We start from the raw sequence: 21,490 nt of genomic DNA, 5'->3' as shown, positions 1-21,490 counted from the left end.
GGCCCATCGGGTCCGCGCCGACCAGCAATCCCCGCGCACTAACACTGTCCTACACACACTAGGGACAATTTACAATTATACCAAGTCAATTAACCAACAAACGTATATGACTTTGGAGCGTGGGGAGAAACCAGAGATCCCAGGGATAACCACGCGGTCACGGGGAGAACGTACAAACTCCGTGCAGACAGCACCCAAGGTCAGGGTCGAACCAGGGTCTCGGACTCTGTAAGGCAGCAACTCTACCGCTGCGCCACCGTGTCACTCCAACCTCTCACCTGCCTACATTCATGGCAACTTAACGTTGTTGATTAATCTACCGAACTACACGTCTATGGCATGTGGGAGGAAGCCAGAGCACCCTGGGAAACGTAGTTAGGGGGAGAAACGTGCAAGCTCTACTGCAGAGGGCACTGGCGGTCAAGATAAAACCCAGGTCAGTGGACTTGCGAGGCAGCGATACCATGTACAGAGCCACCGTGTGTCACTGACTAAAGTCAGCAGATACTGAAACACACCTTTCACATATCCCAGAGGATAAGACACAAAAAGCTGGAGTAACTCAGCAGGACAGGCAGCATCTTTGGAGAGAAGGAACGGGTGACACTTCGGGTCTTGACCCTTCTTCGGGACAGTCTGACCCAAAACGTCGCCCATTCCTTCCCTCCAAAGATGCTGCCTGTCCTGCTGAGTTACTCCAGCTTTTTGTGTCGATCTTCGGTTTAAACCAGCATCTGCAGTTCTTTCCTACACGCAACCAAAAGGCTCACTGGAAGGTGTCCTTATATTGGAGAGAGGTCAGTTCACACAGTGAAAATGAGCTGTCTATTGTATTCACATTCAATTCATTCAATTGCAGTTGTACAGGGTCTTGGTGAGACCACACCTGGCGCATTGGGTACAGTTTTGGTCTCCTAATCTGAGGAAAGACATTCTTGCCATAGAGGGAGTACAGAGAAGGTTCACCAGACTGATTCCTGGGATGTCAGGACTTTCATATGAAGAAAGACTGGATAGACTCGGCTTATACTCGCTAGAATTTAGAAGATTGAGGGGGGATCTTATAGAAACTTACAAAATTCTTAAGGGGTTGGACAGGCTAGATGCAGGAAGATTGTTCCCTATGTTGGGGAAGTCCATAACAAGGGGTCACAGTTCAAGGATAAGGGGGAAGTCTTTCAGCACCGAGATGAGAAAAACATTTTTCACACAGAGAGTGGTGAATCTCTGGAATTCTCTGCCACAGAATGTAGTTGAGGCCAGTTCATTGGCTATATTTAAGAGGGAGTTAGATGTGGCCCTTGTGACTAAAGGGATCAGGGGGTATGGAGAGAAGGCAGGTACAGGATACTGAGTTGGATGATCAGCCATGATCATATTGAATGGCGGTGCAGGCTCGAAGGGCCGAATGGACTACTCCTGCACCTGTTTTCTATGTTTCTATGACATTCAATTGTTTACTCCAAAAAAAAGTGAAGTTACCAATGCAGTAAATATTAAATGTGTAGTCAATCCAATAATTGGCCCCTCATTTTAAACACGAATATACAGTCAAATAAATGATCAAAAAGCTGTTCGATGGGTTTTGCACAATTTCAGAACTTCCTTTGTCTGATCGCCTTACCTGGATATACCCCTGTTGGTCAATTAAAAGGTTTTCGGGCTTCAGGTCTCTGTAGATGAGGTCTAATGAATGGAGGTACTCAAAAGTCAAGACTATCTGGGCTGCATAAAATCGTGCATGAGGTTCACTGTAAAGGAAAAACAATTAGCTTCATTTATGTCGGTCATTAAAAGGAAAACAAAAATCAGATAAATCCATGGAACACAAACTAATTTTTTAGTTAGATCAACATCAGCCGTGGGCCATTTAAAGTACCCACATTAATATAACCGACAGCTCAAACCACATAGTTTAGTTTAGTTTATTGTCACATTCAGCTTTTGTTGCGTGCTAACCAGTCAGCGGAAAGACAACACTTTCGTTAAATAAGAAATGTTGCTGCAGGAAGTCGAGATTTAATAGTGTGGAGCGATTGTAATACGTGTTTGTAGATGTGCTTCTGTGGCTAGTACGCAAATAGTCGCCTGGGTCGGGCGGTAATAACTGTATAAATGAGTACACCTCCACCCTCCCCCAGGCAGTCTGTGGGCAACTTCACCCTGGTCAGACACAAAATGCTGGAGTAACTCCGCGGGTCAGGCAGCATCTCTGGAGAAACGGAATAGGTGATGTTTGGGGTTGAGACCCTTCTTCAGACTTTCTTTCGCCTTACCATACAGCAGTATAGTGATCCTGGATTTGGCCATACCATAACCTAGGGTACGGTCCGATTCACATCTACCCTTCATTCCTTCTTCTCCCTGCTCCTATCCGGAAGAAGGTACAGAAGCTTGAAAGCGCGTACTACCAGACTCAGGAACAGCTTCTTTCCCTCTGTTATCAGGCTTCTGAACGGTCCTTCCATAAGCTAGAGTACTGTCCGATTCACCTCCACCCCATTGTGGACATTGGACTCTGTCTCTGGAACTGATGCACTACAATGCTGAGAACCACAGCGCCCTCCATAATGTTTGGGACAAAGACCCATCATTTATTTATTTGCCTCTGTACACAATTTGAGATTAAAGTGCACACTGTCAGATTTTAATAAAGGCCATTTTTATATATTTTGGTTTCACCATGTAGAAATTACAGCAGTGTTTATATGGACCCCCCATTTCTTACTTAGACTTAGTTCCTCCCACACTGTTGAGTGCATTGGGCAGCAAGCTTTCGCCATTATGTTCGGTGAGACGTCTTCCACCCTCGATAGGCTTGCGTCCTGGGCTTCCAAATCCATCTGGAATGTTCGCCTCCATGTGAGTATTGGTCGGCCTCTTTTCCTTCTTCCGTCAGATTGCCATGTCATTGCTATCTTAGGTGCACGTTCTGGTGACATTCTGCGAACATGTCCTGCAGATTTCATCCTGCGTCCCTCTATGTACTGGCCGACAGGCTTTGTTGCAGTTTCCCGGTAGATCTCCTCGTTTGTGATGTGATCTCTGTAGCTAGTCTTCAGGATCTTCCCCAAGCAGCGTTGTTGGGATGCACCCAATTTCTTTTTCATCTTCACATTGATTTTCCATGTCTCACTGGCACAGAGGGCTGTAGGACTACGGACTGGAAGAGCTTGACGTTCAGCATCTTGGATATCCCGCCACTAGACCATATTGGCTGCATTCGTCTGAAGACTGATGCAGCTTTACCAGTTCGGGAGTTGATGTCGAACTCTACATCTCCATCTACTGTGAACATGCTGCCAAGATGGGTAAATCTTGTAGCGTTTTCCACAGGCTCCCCATTGATTATCAGTTGGTCTATTGGCTGCTGGTCTCCAGTCAGCTTGGTCTTAGTCTTCTGGCAGCTGATCTTTAATCCAACCTTTGATGCATTCTCCTCCAGAGCGGTTGTCATCCCTTGAAGGGTGTGTCTCGACTCTGCTCGTAGTGCAATGTCATTGGCAAAATCTAGGTCTGTGAGGCGTCTACCTGTCCTCCAAAGAGAATGGTATTCCAAAGTCAGGCTTGTTCATTGTCTTCTGCATGACATCGTCGATCGTGACAATAAACAGTAAGGGGGATAGAAGGCAACCTTGTTTTACCTCTGTGACGATGTCAAAGAATTCTGTGTCTCCTGAACCAACCTTGACGCAAGTGGATCCCTTGTAAAGGTTCTTGAAGATGTTTATGAAAGCCTCTGGGATGCCATACACGTTCAGAATTTGCCACAGGGTGTCTCTATGTACACTATCGAATCAACAAAGTTTATTAGTATTGGCTTCTGAAATTCCAGGCATTGTTCTACACAAAGATCTGTTCGCTGCAGGATCTTCCCATGCGGAATCCTGCTTGTTCATCACGGAGTTTCATATCCAGAGCTGCTCGAGATGACAGAACAAAGCACTTTTCCTGGGACTAAGAGCAACGTGATCCCTCTCCAGATCTCCTTTCTTTGGCAATTTCACTATCACATCTTTCCTCCAATCTTCTGGTTCACGTTTTTCTTCCCAGCATGCGCTACTACATAGCTTTGTGAGTTTCCCTCTCAACGTATCCCCTCTGTTCTTTAGTAGTTCTGCTGGAATCTGATCGAGGCCTGCTGCTTTGTTATTTTGCAGATTCTTAATTCCGTTTCTGTGATTGGTCCAACCTCCACCTCTAGTTCTGGAGTATCTTCCTCTTCAGGGAAGACAAGCTCAGATGGTTCAGGTTGATTCAATATCTCTTTGAAGTGTTCAACCCATTGCGTGTTAGGCTCGTCTTCTGTCAGAAGTGCTCTCCCGCTCTTGTCTTTTGTGGGGGCACCAGAGCTACTATCGGGATCTCCCAGATCTCTGGCTATGCGGTAGAGTATACGGGTGTCATTTCTGCTTCCCTGGCTTCTTGTGCTTCTGCGCATTTGCTTTCTATCCAAGCTTTAAAAAAAATATTTTCTGCATCTCCTCTTCACTAGTTTGTGTATTTGTCTATAATGTTCTGCCATTTCTTTCCTTTCTTCAGTTGTCTTTGCTCTCTCTCTCTCTCTCTCTCTCTCTCTCTCTTCTGCTTTATGTCTCTCCTTCTGTCAATCATCGCCCATGTATCTGATCTTATCCAACTTTCTTTTCTGGTCCCATGCCATCGGCCCATGGTGGTATCTATCTGCAGCTTCCCGAACTGCTTCCTGGAACGTTTGCCACTGTTGTTCAACATCATCTCCTTCCTGTAACACTTGCAACCTATTTGTCACTTCAAGTTGTAATTTCTTTGACATCTCTTCATCTTTTAGCTTTGCAATGTCATATGGTTTTATAACTTTCTGAACTTTCATCTTTTTCAGTTTCAATTGTAATGTTCCTCTAACAAGGTAGCGGTAAATACCAATGTCTGCCCCTCTGTAACTCCGTACATCTTGCATCGCACTGTGCCATCTCTTGCGGATGCAGATGTAGTCTATCTCTTTCCACGTGTTTCCATCTGTGATCGCCAAGATTTCTTGTGTATGTATTCATGCTGAAATAGTGTGTTGCCCACGCACATTCCATTCACACTACAAAATGATAGAAATAGTTCTCCATTGTCATTTGTCTTCCTGGCTGACCCCAAACATTATGATGCCCCCCATTTCAGGGCACCATAATGTTTGGGACACATGGCTTCACAGGCGTTTCATTGCTCAGGTGTGTTTAATTGTCTCCTTAATGCAGGTATAAGAGAGCGCTCAGCACCTCGTCTTTCCTCCAGTCTTTCCATCACCATTGGAAACTTTTATTCATGTTTATCAACATGAGTTGTGCCAATGAAAGTCAAAGAAGCCATTATTAGACTGAGAAACAAGAATAAAACTGTTAGAGACATCAAGTTCAAGTGAGTTTATTGTCATGTGTCCCTGATAGGACAATGAAATTCTTGTTTTGCTTCAGCACACAGAACATAGTAGGCATTTACTACAAAACAGATCAGCATGCCCATATACCATTATATAAATATATACACACATGAATAAATAGACTGATAAAATGCAAATAACAGATAATGGGTTATTGATAATCAGAGTTTTGTCCGAGCCAGGTTTAATAGCCTGATAGCTGTGGGGAAGTAGCTATTCCTGAACCTGGTTGTTGCAGTCTTCAGGCTCCTGTACCTTCTACCTGAAGGTAGCAGGGAGATGAGTGTGTGGCCAGGATGGTGTGGGTCTTTAATAATACTGCCAGCCTTTTTGAGGCAGCGACTGCGATAAATCCCCTCGATGGAAGGAAGGTCAGAGCCGATGATGGACTGGGCAGTGTTTACTACTTTTTGTAGTCTTTTCCTCTCCAGGGCGCTCAAGATGCCGAACCAAGCCACAATGCAACCAGTCAGCATGCTCTCTACTGTGCACCTGTAGAGGTTAGAGAGAGTCCTCCTTGACAAACCAACTCTCCGTAATCTTCTCAGGAAGTAGAGGCGCTGATGTGCTTTCTTGATAATTGCATTAGTGTTCTCAGACCAGGAAAGATCTTCAGAGATGTGCACGCCCAGGAATTTGAAGCACTTGACCCTTTCAACCATCGACCCGTTGATATAAATGGGACTGTGGGTCCCCATCCTACTCCTTCCAAAGTCCACAACCAGTTCCTTGGTTTTGCTGGTGTTGAGGGCCAGGTTATTGTGCTGGCACCATATGGACAGTTTGACATCAGCCAAACCTTGGGCTTACCAAAATCGACTGTTTGGAACATCATTAAGAAGAAAGAGAACACTGGTGAGCTTACTAATCGCAAAGGGACTGGCAGGCCAAGGAAAACCTCCACCGCTGATGACAGAAGAATTCTCTCTATAATAAAGAAAAATCCCCAAACACTTGCATGACAGATCAGAAACATTCTTCATAGTCAGGTGTGGATTTGTCAATGACCACTGTCTGCAGAAGACTTCATGAACAGAAATACAGAGACAACATTGCAAGATGCAAACCACTGCTTAGCCGCAAAAATAGGATGGCCAGGTTACAGTTTGCCAAAAAGTACGTAACAGAGCAACCACAGTTCTGGAAAAAAGGTCTTGTGGACAGATGAGATGAAGATTAACTTATATCAGAGTGATGGCAAGAGCAAAGTATGGAGGAGAGAAGGAACTGCCCGAGATCCAAAGCATACCACCTCATCTGTGAAACACGGTGGTGGGGGTGTTATGGTCTGGGTATGTCTGGCTGCTGAAGGTACTGGCTCACTTATCTTCATTGATGATACAGCTGCTGCTGGTAGTAGCATAATTAATTCTGAAGTGTATAAACACATCCTATCTGCTCATTTTCAAAGAAATGCCTCAAAATTCATTGGTCGGCGGTTCATTCTACAGCAAGACAATGATCCCAAACATACTGTTAAAGCGACAAGAGTGTTTCAAAGCTAAAAAATGGTAAATTCTTGAGTGACTAAGTCAGTCACCTGATCTGAACCCAATTGAGCAAGCCTTTTATCTGCTGAAGAGAAAACTGAAGGGCACTAGCGCCTTTCTAATACTCAAGGCACTTTACATCGCATTATTCATTCACTCCTCAGTCACACTCGGTGGTGGTAAGCTACTTCTGTAGCCACAGCTGCCCTAGGGCAGACTGACGGAAGCGTGGCTGCCAATCTGCGCCTACGGCCCCTCCGACCACCACCAATCACTCACACACATTTACACACATTCACACACAGGCAAAGGTGGGTCTTGCCCAAGGACACAACGACAGTATGCACTCCAAGCGGGATTCGAACCAGCTACCTTCCGGTTGCCAGCCGAACACTTAGCCCATTGTGCCATCTGTCGTCCCAAAGCATAAACTAAAGATGGCTGCAATACAGGCCTGGCAGAGCATCACCAGAGAAGACACCCAGCAACTGGTGATGTCCATGAATCGCAGACTTCAAGCAGTCATTGCATGCAAAGGATATGCAACAAAATACTAAACGTGACTACTTTCATTTACATGACATTGCTGTGTCCCAAACATTATGTTGCCCTGAAATGGGGGGGGACTATGTATAAACACTGCTGTAATTTCTACATGGTGAAACCAAAATGTATAAAAATGGGAAAATCTGACAATGTGCACTTTAACCACATGTGATTTTTTTTCAATTACAAATCTCAAATTGTGGAGTACAAACATTATGGGGGCATTGTACCTTCTGCAGTCTGTATCTTCCCCTTTACTCTACCTGTTGTGCTTGAGTTTGACGATGTATCGTGTTGGATATTAATTGGAGGCATACTAAACAAATTGTACCGTGGCACCCATGCCAATAATGTATCTAAAGCAGGTACCCAATGTGCTGGAGGTATTGTAGCTACCCTGGATATCCAGAACAAGGGAACTCGGTTGTAAGGCACAGGGAGTATTCACTCGGTCCACTTTGCTGGTTCTGGCTCTTTGAAAGAGCAATCTTATTTGTTCCACTTTTCTGTTTACGAAGGAACTGCAGATGCTGGAAAAATCGAAGGTAGATAAAAATGCTGGAGAAACTCAGCGGGTGAGGCAGCATCTATGGAGCGAAGGAATAGGTGGCGTTTCTGGTCGAGACCCTTCTTCTGACTTTTCTTGTTCCACTTTTCTGATCCGTTCCGATGTATATTTTCAAGTAACCAATTTCAAAGTGAAAACTGCCAGCAAATCTTTTGATTCTCGTCTTCAAGCAGTGTGTTCCAAACCCAAACAGAGCTGAAGGAAATGCTCAATCTTTCTCACCCCTTCAGTTCCTTCCTGAATGAACTTAAACCATGTTCTCCGATGCTTAGGTGGCTTTTAGATAGGCTCATGGATGGATATGGAGGTGCAGGGAGAGGACAAGTTTAGAGGGATATGGGACAAATGCAGGCAGGTGGGACATGTTGGTCGGGGTGGACAAGTTGGGCCGAAGGGCCTGTTTCCATGTTGCATGGCTCTATGACTATGTCCAGGCATATCACATTATTAGTGTGGCATCGTGTTTGGAACGGACATTGTAGGCCGAAAGATGGGCAGGAAGCACTCTGCGCTTGGTAATCCACTCAAAGATACATGGAGTCATACAGCGTGGAAACAGGCCTTTCGGCCCAACTTGCCCACACCAATCAACATGCTCAATCTACACTAGTCCCACTTGCCTGGGTTTGGCCCATATATCCCACTAAACCTGTCCTATTCATGTACTGCCTAATTTGTTCTTCAATGTTCCGATTGTCCCTGCCTCAACTACATCCTCCGGCAGCACGCACCATACACCCACCACCCCTTGCGAGAAAAAGTTACCCTTCAGATTCTTAAAATCTTTCCCCTTTCACCGTAAACCTATGTTCTCTGATTCTCGATTCCCCAACTCTGGGTAAGGGACCTGATCCATTCCCCTTATGATCTTGTACATGTCTATAAGATCACCCTGCTGAACTCCAAGATGTCCGCTCAGGCTGTGGACCCCTGCCCTCCCCCGGAGCTCCCACAGCAAGGAATTGCCGCGGGATAGTGCGGAGAAGTTTCCTGCAAGGGTTGGTGTTGGGTGGAGCAGAGCCAACTGTGCAGCTGCTCAACACTGAGACATGGAGCTCAGGGCCGCACCTTGACCCAACAATCCATCCGTATGTTGATAGAACGCACAGATACTGTCTCCACCCATCACCTCGAGCATGGTGCCAACTCCCTCAATGAGACGCTTGGATGAAGGGATCCATCTTTTTGGCCCATATCCCTCCAAAGTTATGCAATTCATGTACCTGTCTAAAATATTTGTTTTAATGTTGTGACAGTATCTGACTCCACTTCCTCTGGCAGCTCATTCTTTACCACTAACGCCTTTTGTGTACAAATGTTGCCCCTTCAGGTTTTCTTCCTTCGCCTTAAACGTTTTAAAAGTTGTTTTTTCTAAATGTTTTAATCTGCAATTTGAGAGGGAGAAGGTGAAATCTGATGTATCGGTATCGCAGTTGGGCAGAGGGGACTACAGAGGCATGAGGGAGGAGCTGGCCAAAGTTGACTGGAAAGGGACCCTAGCACGGATGACGGCGGAACAGCAATGGCAGGAATTATCGGGAATAATCCGGAAGACGCAGGATCCAAAGAGGAAGATTCTAGCGGAGAAAGAGGCGACTGCGGCTGACAAAGAAAGTCAAGGACAGTATGAAACTCAAAGAGAAGGCGTATAACATAGCAAAGATTAGTGGGAGGCCAGAGGATTGGGAACATCAGAGGGTAACTAAAAAGGCAATATGCGGAGTAAAGATGAAATACGAAGGTAAGATCGCCAATAATATAAAAGAGGATAGCAAGAGTTTCTTCAGTTATATAAAGAGCAAGAAAGAGGCAAGAGTGGACGTTGGGCCACTGGAGAATGATGAAGGAGAAGTGATAATGGGGAATAAAGAAATGGCAGAGGAGATTAATAACATTTTTGTGTCAGTCTACACAGTGGAAGACACCAGCAACGTGCCTGAAATTCAAGAGAGTCAGGGGGTGGAAGTTAGTGGAGCGGCTATTACCATGGAGAAGGTGCTTAAGAAGCTGAAAGGGCTGAAGGTGGATAAGTCACCTGGACCAGATGGACTGCACCCTAGGGTTCAGGAAGAGGTTTTAGAGATTGTGGAGGCATTGATTGTGATATTTCAGGAATCACTAGAGTCAAGAGTGGTTCCAGATGATTGGAAAATTGCTAATATTACATAGAAACATAGAAAATAGGTGCAGGAGTAGGCCATTCGGCCCTTCGAGCATGCACCGCCATTCAATATGATCATGGCTGATCATCCAACTCAGTATCCCATCCCTGCCTTCTCTCCATACCCCCTGATCCCTTTAGCCACAAGGGCCACATCTAACTCCCTCTTAAATATAGCCAATGAACTGGCCTCAACTACCTTCTGTGGCAGAGAATGCCACAGATTCACCTGTGTAAAAAATGATTTTCTCATCTCGGTCCAAAAGACCTCCCTCTTATCCTTAAACTGTGACCCCTAGTTCTGGACTTCCCCAACATCGGGAATTATCTTCCTGCATCTAGCCTGTCCAACCCCTTAAGAATTTTGTAAGTTTCTATAAGATCCCCCCTCAATCTTCTAAATTTTAGCATGTACAAGCCGTGTCTATCCAGTCTTTCTTCATATGAAAGTCCTGCCATCCCAGGAATCAGTCTGGTGAACCTTCTCTGTACTCCCTGTATGGCAAGAATGTATTTCCTCGGATTAGGAGACCAAAACTGTACGCAATACTCCAGGTGTGGTCTCACCAAGGCCCTGTACAACTGCGGTAGAACCTCCCTGCTCCGCATACCCCGCTGCACAAAAGGGAGCAAGGCAGAATAGTGGGAACAAGAGGCAGGTTAAGGGCCTGTCCCACTGTGGCGACCTAATTTGCGAGTTTAGAAGAGTTTGCGCTCGACACGTGGTCCTAGGAGGTCACTGGAACTCTCCTTCATGCTCGAGGGAAGTTCCCGCATACTCGCGGCCTCAGTTTGTTCATCGCGGGTGCGAGTAAAAATTGGTCAGCATGGTTCTTTTGAACTCGTAGTGCAGTGGAGTGACTAGGCAGCGAAGGTAGCCGTAGGCAATCTCATTTGCTGACCGTGCATTTTAATTGGCTCATTGGAGTTTTCAGAACCAAGGAAAACAGTCCATTGTGGCAGCCATCTTTTACTTTCCGGTTCATCGTGGCTGTGAATCGAGCTCCCCCGCTTTCCTTGGCCTTTGGGGGTGCGTGTGTGTGTGTGTGTGTGTGTGTGTGTGTGTGTGTGTGTGTGTGTGTGTGTGTGTGTGAGTGCGTGTGTGCGTGCGTGCGTGCGTGCAGACGGTCGATCCAGCTCGTGGTTTCATCGCTGACGGTCGATCCAGCTCGAGGTTTTTCAGGCGAGCGCCCTCGAGCTTGATGGTCGAAGACAGTCGCTGAAAAGTCACGTTAGTGGGACAGGCCTTTTAGTCTGACATCAGTTGTTGGTAAGATTTTAGAGTCCATTATAAAGGATAAGGTTATGGAGTACTTAGATGTTCACGATAAAATAGGTCAAAGTCAGCATGGCTTTGTGAAGGGGAGATCTTGCTCGACAAATTTGCTGGAATTCTTTGAAGAAGTAAATAGCAGGACAGACAAAGGAGAGTCAGTAGATATTGTTTACTTAGATTTTCAGAAGCAATAGACAATAGGTGCAGGAATAGGCCATTCGGCCCATCTAGCCAGCACCGCGATTCAATGATCATGGCTGATCATCCCCAATCAGTACCCCGTTCCTGCCTTCTCCCCATATCCCCTCACTCTGCTATCTTTAAGAGCCCTATCAAGCTCTCTCTTGAAAGTATCCAGAGAACCGGCCTCCACCGCCCTCTGAGGCAGAGAATTCTACAGACTCACCACTCTGTAACTTGGAAAATGGACAAGGGAGAGTCAGTGGATGTAGTGTACCTGGACTTTCAAAAAGCATTTGATAAGGTCCCACATAGGAGATTAGTGGGCAAAATTAGGCCACATGGATATTGGGGGTAGAGTGCTGACATGGATAGAGAAGTGGTTGGCAGACAGGAAACAAAGAGTAGGGATTAACGGGTCCCTTTCAGAATGGCAGGCAGTGACTAGTGGGGTACCGCAAGGCTCGGTGCTGGGGCCGCAGCTATTTACAATATATATCAATGATTTGGATGAAGGGATTCAAAGTAACATTAGCAAATTTGCAGATGACACAAAGCTGGGTGGCAGTGTGAACTGTGAGGAGGATGCTATGAGAATGCAGGGTGACTTGGACAGGTTGGGGGAGTGGGCAGATGCATGGCAGATGAAGTTTAATGTGGATAAATGTGATGTTATCCACTTTGGTATCAAAAACAGGAAGGCAGATTACTATCTAAATGGCGTCAAGTTGGGAAAACGGGAAGTACAACGGGATCTGGGGGGTCCTTGTTCATCAGTCTATGAAAGTAAGCATGCAGGTACAGCAGGCAGTGAAGAAAGCGAATGGCATGTTGGCCTTTATAACAAGAGGAGTCCAGTATAGGAGCAAAGAGCTCCTCTGTTCTGCAGTTGTACAGAGCCCTAGTGAGACCACACCTGGAGGATTGCGTGCAGTTTTGGTACCCTAATTTGAGGAAGGACATTCTTGCTATTGAGGGAATGCAGCGTTGGTTTACAAGGTTAATTCCCGGGATGGCGGGACTGTCACATGCTGAGAGAATGGACCGGCTGGGCTTGTACACTCTGGAGTTTAGAAGGATGAGAGGGTATCTTATTGAAACATATAAGATTGTTAAGGGTTTGGACATGCTGGAGGCAAGAAACATGTTCCCGATGTTGGGGGAGTCCAGAACCACAGAGAGCTGTGAGTCTGTGGAATTCTCTGCCTCAGAGGACGTTGGAGGCCGGTTCTTTGGATACTTTCAAGAGAGAGCTAGATAGGGCTCTTAAAGATAGTGGAGTCAGGGGATATGGGGAGAAGGCAGGAACGGGGTACTGATTGGGGATGATCATCCATGATCACATTGAATGGTGGTGCTGGCTCAAAGGGCCGAATGGCTTACTCCTGCACCTATTGTCTATGTGTGAAAAAGTGTTTCCTCATCTCCGTTCTAAATGCCTTACCCCTTATTCTTAAACTGTTGCCCCTGGTTCTGGACTTTGATTAGGTGCCAGACATGAGGCGGCTAAGGAAGATGAGAGCACACGGTATCGAAGGGCAGATACTGGCATGGATAGCAGGTTGTCTGGATTGCAGAAGACAAAGAGTGGCAATAAAGGGGGCTTTTTATTGTTGGCTGCCAGTGACTAGCGGAGTTCCGCAGGGGTCGGTGCTAGGGCCACTACTCTTCACGTTGTATATTAATCATTTGGACGAGGGGATTGAGGGCCTTCTGGCCAAGTTTGCGGATGATACGAAAATAGGTTGAGGGGCAGGTAGAGTAGAGAAAGCAGGGACTCTGCAGGAGGACTTGGGCAGGTTGGGAGAGTGGGCAGAGAAGTGGCAGATGGAATATAGTGCAGCAAAGTGTGGAGTCATGCATTTTGGTAGAAGGAATAAAGGCATCCCAGGAATTAGTGGGTTAATCCATGATGAGTGTTTGTCGGCACTGGGCCTGTACTCGCTGGAATTTAGAACAATGAGGGGTACCTCATTGAAACATAGAGAACAGTGAAAGGCTTGGATAGAGTGGATGTGGAGAGGATGTTTCCACTAGTGGGAGAGTCGAGGACTAGAGGTCAAAGCCTCAGAATTAAGGGACGTTCTCTTAGGAAGGAGATGAGGAGAAATTTATTTAGTCAGAGGGCGGTGAATCTGTGGAATTCTTTGCCACCGAACGCTGTGGGGGCCGTCAGTGAATAAGGCAGAGATAGATTCTTGATTAGTGCAGGGGTCAGAGGTCATGAGGAGAAGGCAAGAAAATGAGGTTAGTACGGAGAGATAGATCAGCCATGATTGAATGGCGGAGTAGACTTGATGGACCGAATGGCCTAATGCTACTCCTATTCCTTATGACCATAAACCCATCTTCTCTGGCCATTGATAAATTCTGATTCTATGTAACGAATAGCAAGATTTTTTTTAATCAATCAGTCCACGGGCCTTACCTGAACCTTCCAATTCTTCTAAGATGCGAAAACATTTCACCCCCTGGCACGTACTCCATTACCATATATAAATTAGAGTTGTCCTAAAACACAGAATTAGACCATAAATTAAAGAATTAAAGTGATACATTGACAGCCAATGGTTACATCCCCTTAACGAGCAAATATTACAGTTATATGTAAACATTCTTCACTGAATATTGGAAATAGCATCCAAGTTAAATGTTTTACCAGAATGATGCTTGGATAAGAGCGTATGGGATTATCTACAGGGAGAGGTTGGACAGATTTGGATTTTCTCTGGAATGCCAGAGATTGTTGGGATACTTGACAGAAGTACATACAATCATGAGGGGCATAGATAGGGTGGACAATCTGAAGCTTTTTTTCCAGGATGGAAAAATCAAATACCAGAGGGCAAAGATTTACAGTCCTGTAGACTTTATTCCTTGGAGTGCAGGAAGCTGAGGGGCAATCTTACAGGGGTGTATAAAACCATGAGAGGAATAGATAGGGTGGATGCACAGTGAATTTTACCTATGGTCGGAGAATCAAGAACCAGTGGACATTAGTTTAAGATGAGAGGGAAAAGATTTAATAGGAACCTGCGGGGAAATGTTTTCACACAGAGGGTGGCAATATGGAACAAGCTGTCAGAGGAGTTCGTTTTGAGGGAGGAACTATAACAGCATTTAAGACACTTGGATATGTACGTGGATAGGGACATGGGCCAAAGGCAGGAAAATGGGACTGGACGAGATGGGCATCGGTCGGCACGGACAAGTTGGTCAAAAGGCTTGTTTCTGTGCCGTATGGTTCCAAGTAGGCAAGGTGCAGGAGTAGGCCATTCAGCCCTTCGAGCCAGCACCGCCATTCAATGTGATCATGGGTGATGTGATCAAGTACATTGCAGGTAATGGGGTATTTCACACTGGATATATCAAACCAATGTGAAGCAACACACACAGCTTTATTGTTCCACCAGCTCAAGGTGTTTGGTGCCACGTGGGATTTTCTGTTCACTTTTGATCAACATGAAATAATAGCAAGAATTATGCAGTAAAAATAATTTCCCTTCCCCATTCCTTCCAACACAACTTGGCGAATGGTATGTAAATACAACTGCCTGTTAAAATCAAGGTACTAATTAACATCTTAAGAGGATCTGACAGAATCTTTTGGAAGGGGAATATATATGATGACTAAGGTCAATCGCACATGATGGCTTCAAATTATATTTCATTCCCCCAATTTCCCCCAATTTCAATTTCTGCTACTTTCGTTCATCTCAAGGCAGGGAAGAGACATTTGGTGGTACAGTACCACTTCTGGCCTTCAGAGAGCTCTATTGCGCACTCGATTCATGAAACGTTTTGCACGCTATGACATGCAAGAGAACATTTGGCTATTACTGTACTGAGTAGATTGCATGAACTCAAAACTACAAGCTGCAACAACTTTTGAGATTTAACTTTCTTCACACCTCCTTCCGTTCCACAATGAAACAAAGCAGCTGCCTAGCTCCAACGCTGATCCAGCCGGTGAATAACATCCTGACTGACCAATAGGCCATTTTAGGAAAAAGCATCGCACCCCCAATACATCTGTTGCTCTACTGAAAAGAACATTTGGTTTGCATCCACAATATCTTTCAGAACCAGTTTCAGATATTCATGAAAATAGTGCTCGAGGAATTTTACTGTTGTGTGGCTGGCTATGTTAAGATTATACCCCTTTGTTCCAGAGGCCACGTGGGAATTAAGGTTGCAGAGCGAAAAAGCCACAAATACATCAGTAAATTGTGGTAGGCTACATTACATGCTCTTGTAACGTCTGCCGTCATTCCAGTGAATCATGTCTGTCCCATGGACAAGGCACCTCTCCCACAGATGGATGCTCCAGAAACATTTTTTTAAGCCACAGTATCAAAGAGCTATAAATTCATGTTCTCGGAGCAGAATTAGGCCATTTGGCCCATTGAGTCTACTCCGCCATTCAATCATGGCTGATCTATCTTTCCCTCTCAACCCCATTCTCCTGCCTTCTCCCCATAACCCCTGACACTCGTACTAATCAAGAACCTGTCAATCTCCAATGGTGGCCCCTATGGTGCAAGGAAACCGGCCCTTCAGTCTAACTCGTCCATGACAACCATGTTGCCTAACAGTGTTAGTCCCACTTGCCTTTGCCTGGCCTATAGCCTTCCAAACCGTTCCTATCCATATACCCGTTCAATTCTCCTTTAAAATGTCTTAATTGTACCCAGTTTTACTACTTCCTCTGGCACCTTTCATGGACACACCACCCTGTGTGTGAAAAAGTTTCCCCTCAGTTCCGTTTTAAATCTTTTCACCCCTCACATTAAATCTATGGCCTCTAGACTTCCCTACTCTGGGGAAAATACTATGGCAATTCACCGCAACTACACCCTCCATGATTTCAGCAACCTTTAGAGGGACATCCCTTAGCCACCTATACATAAAAGGTCAGATACGAAGGCATTGTTCTGACACTCGTTCGTTCGTGCGTGTGTCAGACGATGTAGCTCGCTGTTGGCTTTTGTCATCGTCCAACATGTCGCCAGACGCGTCACAGAGTGCATCGCGTCGTCGCTTCCAGGGATCGCCACCAGGAGGCTTCTGTCACGATCCCATGTCATGACACTGATTTTTAGGAAATGAGTATTCGTTGAAGGATAAAGATTTGAAGACCAACACCTGACAAATTGGCTGCCACATTAACCGAAAATGTTCAACCATGGAGAGCAAACAGCACAATGGATCTTGTCTATAAGGCTAGCAGCTTGCAGGAACTTTGACCAGCTCCCAGTTACCCATTACATTAGATTCCTCCAGTGCTAGGGTATAGGTTGATCCACTTTAACCAACACAAACTGTATACGGTACAGGAGTCGAGAGACTGCAGATGCCAGTATCTTGGGCAAAAAAAACCCCCAAACTGCTGGAGGGATTCTGGGTTGGCGGGTAGAGTTGCATCTGTGGAAGGAACTTTTGGGTTGAGACCCTTCTTCAGACTCTTGGAGAAGAGGGAAAATAGTTGGTGGAACGAGGGGAGGGGAAGGGCTGCAGCCAAAGATAGATGGATCCAGGATGAAGAGGTTAATTGGCAGATGGGGGAAGAACAGGGTGGAGATGATCAAACATAGGTTCAGAGGTAACAGGGATGCAGATGGTAGAACAGGCGAGTAGTGGAATGTAGAACCTGAGGGAGGGAATGGAAGGGATGGGATAGAACCAGGGCACCTAGAGATGGTTGGGTTGGGCAGTGAGCAGGAGGTGGTGGTGGAGGAAAGGAGCTGGGTAATAGGTTATACATGATAAGAGCAGAATTAGACCATTCGGCCCATCAAGTCTACTCTGCCATTCAATCATGACTGATCTATCTCTCCCTCCTAACCCCATTCCCTTGCCTTCTCCCCATAACCCCTGACCCGTACTAATCAAGAATCTATCTATCTCTGCCTTAAAAATATCCATTGACTTGGCCTCCGCGGCCTTCTGTGGCAATGAATTCCACAGATTCACCACCCTCGTCTCCTTTTCACTCTAGCCTTTGTTATTTAACAAGTAACCCCCCCTTCAACTGTATCCATCTATAGGCTTTGACACCACCCTGCCCCTGCCTCTCTCTTCCAGCTTTCTCCCCACCCCCCTCCCCCACCCAATGAGGGGAGGGGGGAAGGTCAAGGCTGAGTCGGGGTGCTGGCTTGAAGGGCTGAATGGCCTCCTCCTGCACCTATTTTCTATGTCCCCCTTCCTCCTACTTTCATGGCCATCTTCACCCTTCACTCCCTCGCCCGACTCATCGTCAATCAACCCCTCTTCGCCAGGATCCATCCATCAGTTGCCAGCTCTCGCCTCCGCCCCTTCTTCCCACCTCACCTCCACTGAAGAATGACACTGATGAACAGCAGTTACAGAGACATCATCTCAAAATTAAAGCCATGGCTTGGGAGCCAAGTATGAACCCGGTGAAATAAAAAAGTCCCACAGAAACACTGTTAGCTGTACCTGAACAAGCGCAATGAAACCCATTGAAATGAAAAGCTTGAGAGTCTTTCCACACCAGCAAAGCCACTCTCTTCCGTATATACAGAAGGAACAGAAGCAGAAATGGTCCATATGTCCATTCAGTGACACAAAATATTAGAGTAACTCAAAAGGACAGGCAGCATCTCTGGAGAACATGGATAGGTGACATTTAGGTTCAATCTGAAGAAGGGTCTCAATCTGAAATGTCGCCTATCCATGTTCTCCAGAGAAACTGCCAGACCCGCTGCGTTACTCCAGCAGTGATTTTTGTTGTTGTAAACTAGACGAGTTCCTTGTGTCCACATTTCCATTCATCTCCTGTATTCAATATGAACAGGGCAAGTTCACTCCAGCACCCATTGTCCATTTGCACAGATTGTAAGCTTCAGATACTGAATGGTTGTATCCACAGCCCTCTGGTAGAGAACCTACCTGCCACAGCTGGTACTGAGATTGCATTGTGGATGCTAGGAAACAAAATGTGTGCTGCCTGAAATGCAAGTCTTTATTTAAATTCCCATTGGCAAGTCTTCAATGCAAGTTAACAGTTGTTAAATTTAAAATAAGGCAGTCAGTGCATGGGTCATTAATCAATCTTGTCCACATTTAAGTACAATACATTTGTTCAGTTTAGTGCTATTATACAACAATTCAAATTAGAAAAGTTATCAGCTGTGCCTGAAAGGGGATTCATAATGTAGTTTTAATTAATATCCTGCCGGTATCCAATTAAAAGGTTAATGTGTCGATGACTTGATTTATCAGGGCATCAAAGATGTACAGCATAGAAACAGGCCCTTCGACCCTCTGTATCTATGCTCAGCATCAGACCAATCCCACCTAGAACACAATAACAGTCTGAAGAAGGTTCTCCACCCGAAACGTCACCTATTCCTTTTCTCAAGAGATGCTGCCAGACCAGCTGATTTTCTCCAGCGTTTTGTGTTCATCTTCAGGAAAAAAAACCCCAGCATCTGCAGTTCCTTCCTACACAATAAAACAGCACAGGCCACTTCAGCCCACAATGTCAATGCCAGACATGATGCTGAACTAAACTAATCTTATCTGCCTGCATTAATTCCATATCCTTCTGTCTTGTTGGGCATCTGTCAAGATAATGCAAATGTTGCCATTTTTCCCACTTCCACCATCACCCCTGGCATTCCAGATACCAACTCCGTGAAAAATATACCCCTCAGATTCCATTAAACCCTCCTCATTCTACCCTCTGGTTTTAATCACCTCTACTATGGGAAAGAAACTTTGGCTATTGACACCATCTAAGCCACGTAATTTAAAAAACAATTTGCACGTCACCTTTCTGCTTCCTTTGCTCCAGGGAAAAACAGACGACCCGAAACGTCACCCATTCCTTCTCTCCAGAGATGCTGCCTGTCCCGCTGAGTTACTCCACCTTCGATTTAAACCAGCATCTGCAGTTCTTTCCTACCCAGCCTACCCAATCTCTCCTGATAACTAAAGCTCTCCAATCCAGGCAACATCCTTGTGAATCTATTCTGCACCTTCGCCAACTTGGTTGGATGATGTATTGTCTTTTCTGCTGACTGGTTAGCTCGTGACAAAAGCTTTTCACTGTACCTCGGTACACGTGACAATAAACTAAACTAATCACATCCTTTAAGATCTACGTGCAGTATGGCCTAACCAAGGTTTTGTGTTGCTCTATTTAGTATTAAAACAACTCTCAGAACCAGGAATGAATGAGAATAAATGTGCAATATAAACAATTATTTTGACTGTCAAGTGCTAACACTGTATCAATAGTGGCAATGTTTTAATAGTGCACAAAGACATTGATATCTTCCAGACATCAATCGTCTTCAATTCCAATAATGAAACATTTTGAAGTCCTGTCCAAATCTTATTCAGGCCTTTTTAGCACATCATAAAATTCAGAAATTCCCCAAGCTCAACTCGAAGGCTGATGTGTGTGAAGGATTCAAACCCATTTTAAAGATATGGAATGGTGCGTCTCACCTAGTCTTCCAAAATGAAGAACATTTACCTTGAAGGAATACTCCAACTTCACCAGAAATGGGAAATTGACTGCTTGCAATATTCTCTTCTCATTGAGTGTGTGTTCTATTTGCTTCAGTTTGACGACCTGCACAGAAAGAGCGCATTAATGATCATGCATGATGAAGGGATGACATGGCTAATTTATGCATTGGGGGTAAATATGCATGGGGAAGCATGAAAAAACATGTAATTACATCAGCAATAACCACCAAGTCTCAACTGTGATTACTCTCTCGGAATAAGAATTCTGCTTATTTGATTGCTACCCATTTAAGGGTGGGAGAAGAGAAATGAGTCTTGTCCAAAAAGGATCTAATTTGGCTCAAATTGGTAGGGGCAGAAAGCGAAAATATGGCAAGATCGAAAAATTTCATTCTGCACTTTGTCACCTCTTGTGCTGAAGAGGGAACGTTGAAAGCAAGACTCATCGCACTATCTCCTACACTAGCTCACTCTTATATAGGACCTAAAAACTGTAGAGCTTCTTACCTCTCCGGCTTCCCTTCCTTCTATAATCTATAAGGCTTTTAAAACGCAATCCTGGCATCACCTAACCACTGCGTCTTGATTTATCTTGTCTTCTCTACTACTCTTTTCAACACTGGTCCTGCATAGTGTCCTGCACTGTGGCCCTGGCCTTTCACTTTTCACCTGGGTTACTCAATAACAAAAACAAAAAAAAGAATCAATGAGTTAACAGGCAACAATTAACTCTACAGATATTAGATGTACTTAGCCGAGGTACTCTATGCAATTTATAACATTTATCATCAGCATTCACTTAACACTAGAGAACAATAGTCTGAAGAAGGGTCTTGTCCCAAAACGTCACCCATTCCTTCTCTCCAGAGATACTGCCTGTCCCGCTGAGTTATTCCAGCATTTTATGTCTATCTAATAGACAATCCTATCCCAATCACCACGACCAAAAAATATTGCATATTTTAGTGTTCATACATTTGTTTGGTGTGGGCTTCTTGCTGGGATAGGTGGAGGTTATAATAAGCCTCTTATAACGATAACATCATTAAACCCACAATATGAAAAGTAATGAAAGATGTAGCTTCTTTCAACACGGGGTTCTTCTTACATTTAACCTTCCAAAGTTTAACGCCTCAATGTTATTGCAATATCCAAGTGCAAGATGCTGAACTTTGAAATGCAAGTCGTGGATAATAAATTGCAGTGATGTACAGAGGAGTCTTAGGATGCAAGTCCGGACCTGCATGAAACGCACAAAATAAGTCGATAGGGTGGCAAAGAAAGCGTATGATATCTTGTCTTCATCCGTCGGGGCCCTAATGGCAAGTCACATTAGAGATGGATAAACCATCAGCTG

General features: G+C 45.0%; 1 protein-coding gene across 2 annotated transcripts in view; it reads right to left on the bottom strand.

The window, feature by feature from the left end:
- prkacb (protein kinase cAMP-activated catalytic subunit beta) overlaps positions 1-21,490 on the bottom strand; it is a 150,492-nt gene that overhangs the window by 11,966 nt on the left and 117,036 nt on the right. For both annotated transcript variants that reach the window (XM_033029074.1, XM_033029075.1), the window contains 3 exons: positions 20,138-20,236; positions 14,060-14,142; positions 1,625-1,751 (listed from right to left, as the gene is read on the bottom strand). In XM_033029074.1, the coding sequence (XP_032884965.1) occupies positions 1,625-1,751; positions 14,060-14,142; positions 20,138-20,236 (309 nt within the window). The remainder of the gene's footprint in view (positions 1-1,624; positions 1,752-14,059; positions 14,143-20,137; positions 20,237-21,490) is intronic.

Source organism: Amblyraja radiata, chromosome 10, assembly GCF_010909765.2.
Source record: "Amblyraja radiata isolate CabotCenter1 chromosome 10, sAmbRad1.1.pri, whole genome shotgun sequence".
NCBI classification, from domain to species: Eukaryota; Metazoa; Chordata; class Chondrichthyes; order Rajiformes; family Rajidae; genus Amblyraja; species Amblyraja radiata.
The sequence above is the reverse complement of the archived record's forward strand: the minus strand, read 5'-3'. Positions and strand labels throughout refer to the sequence as shown.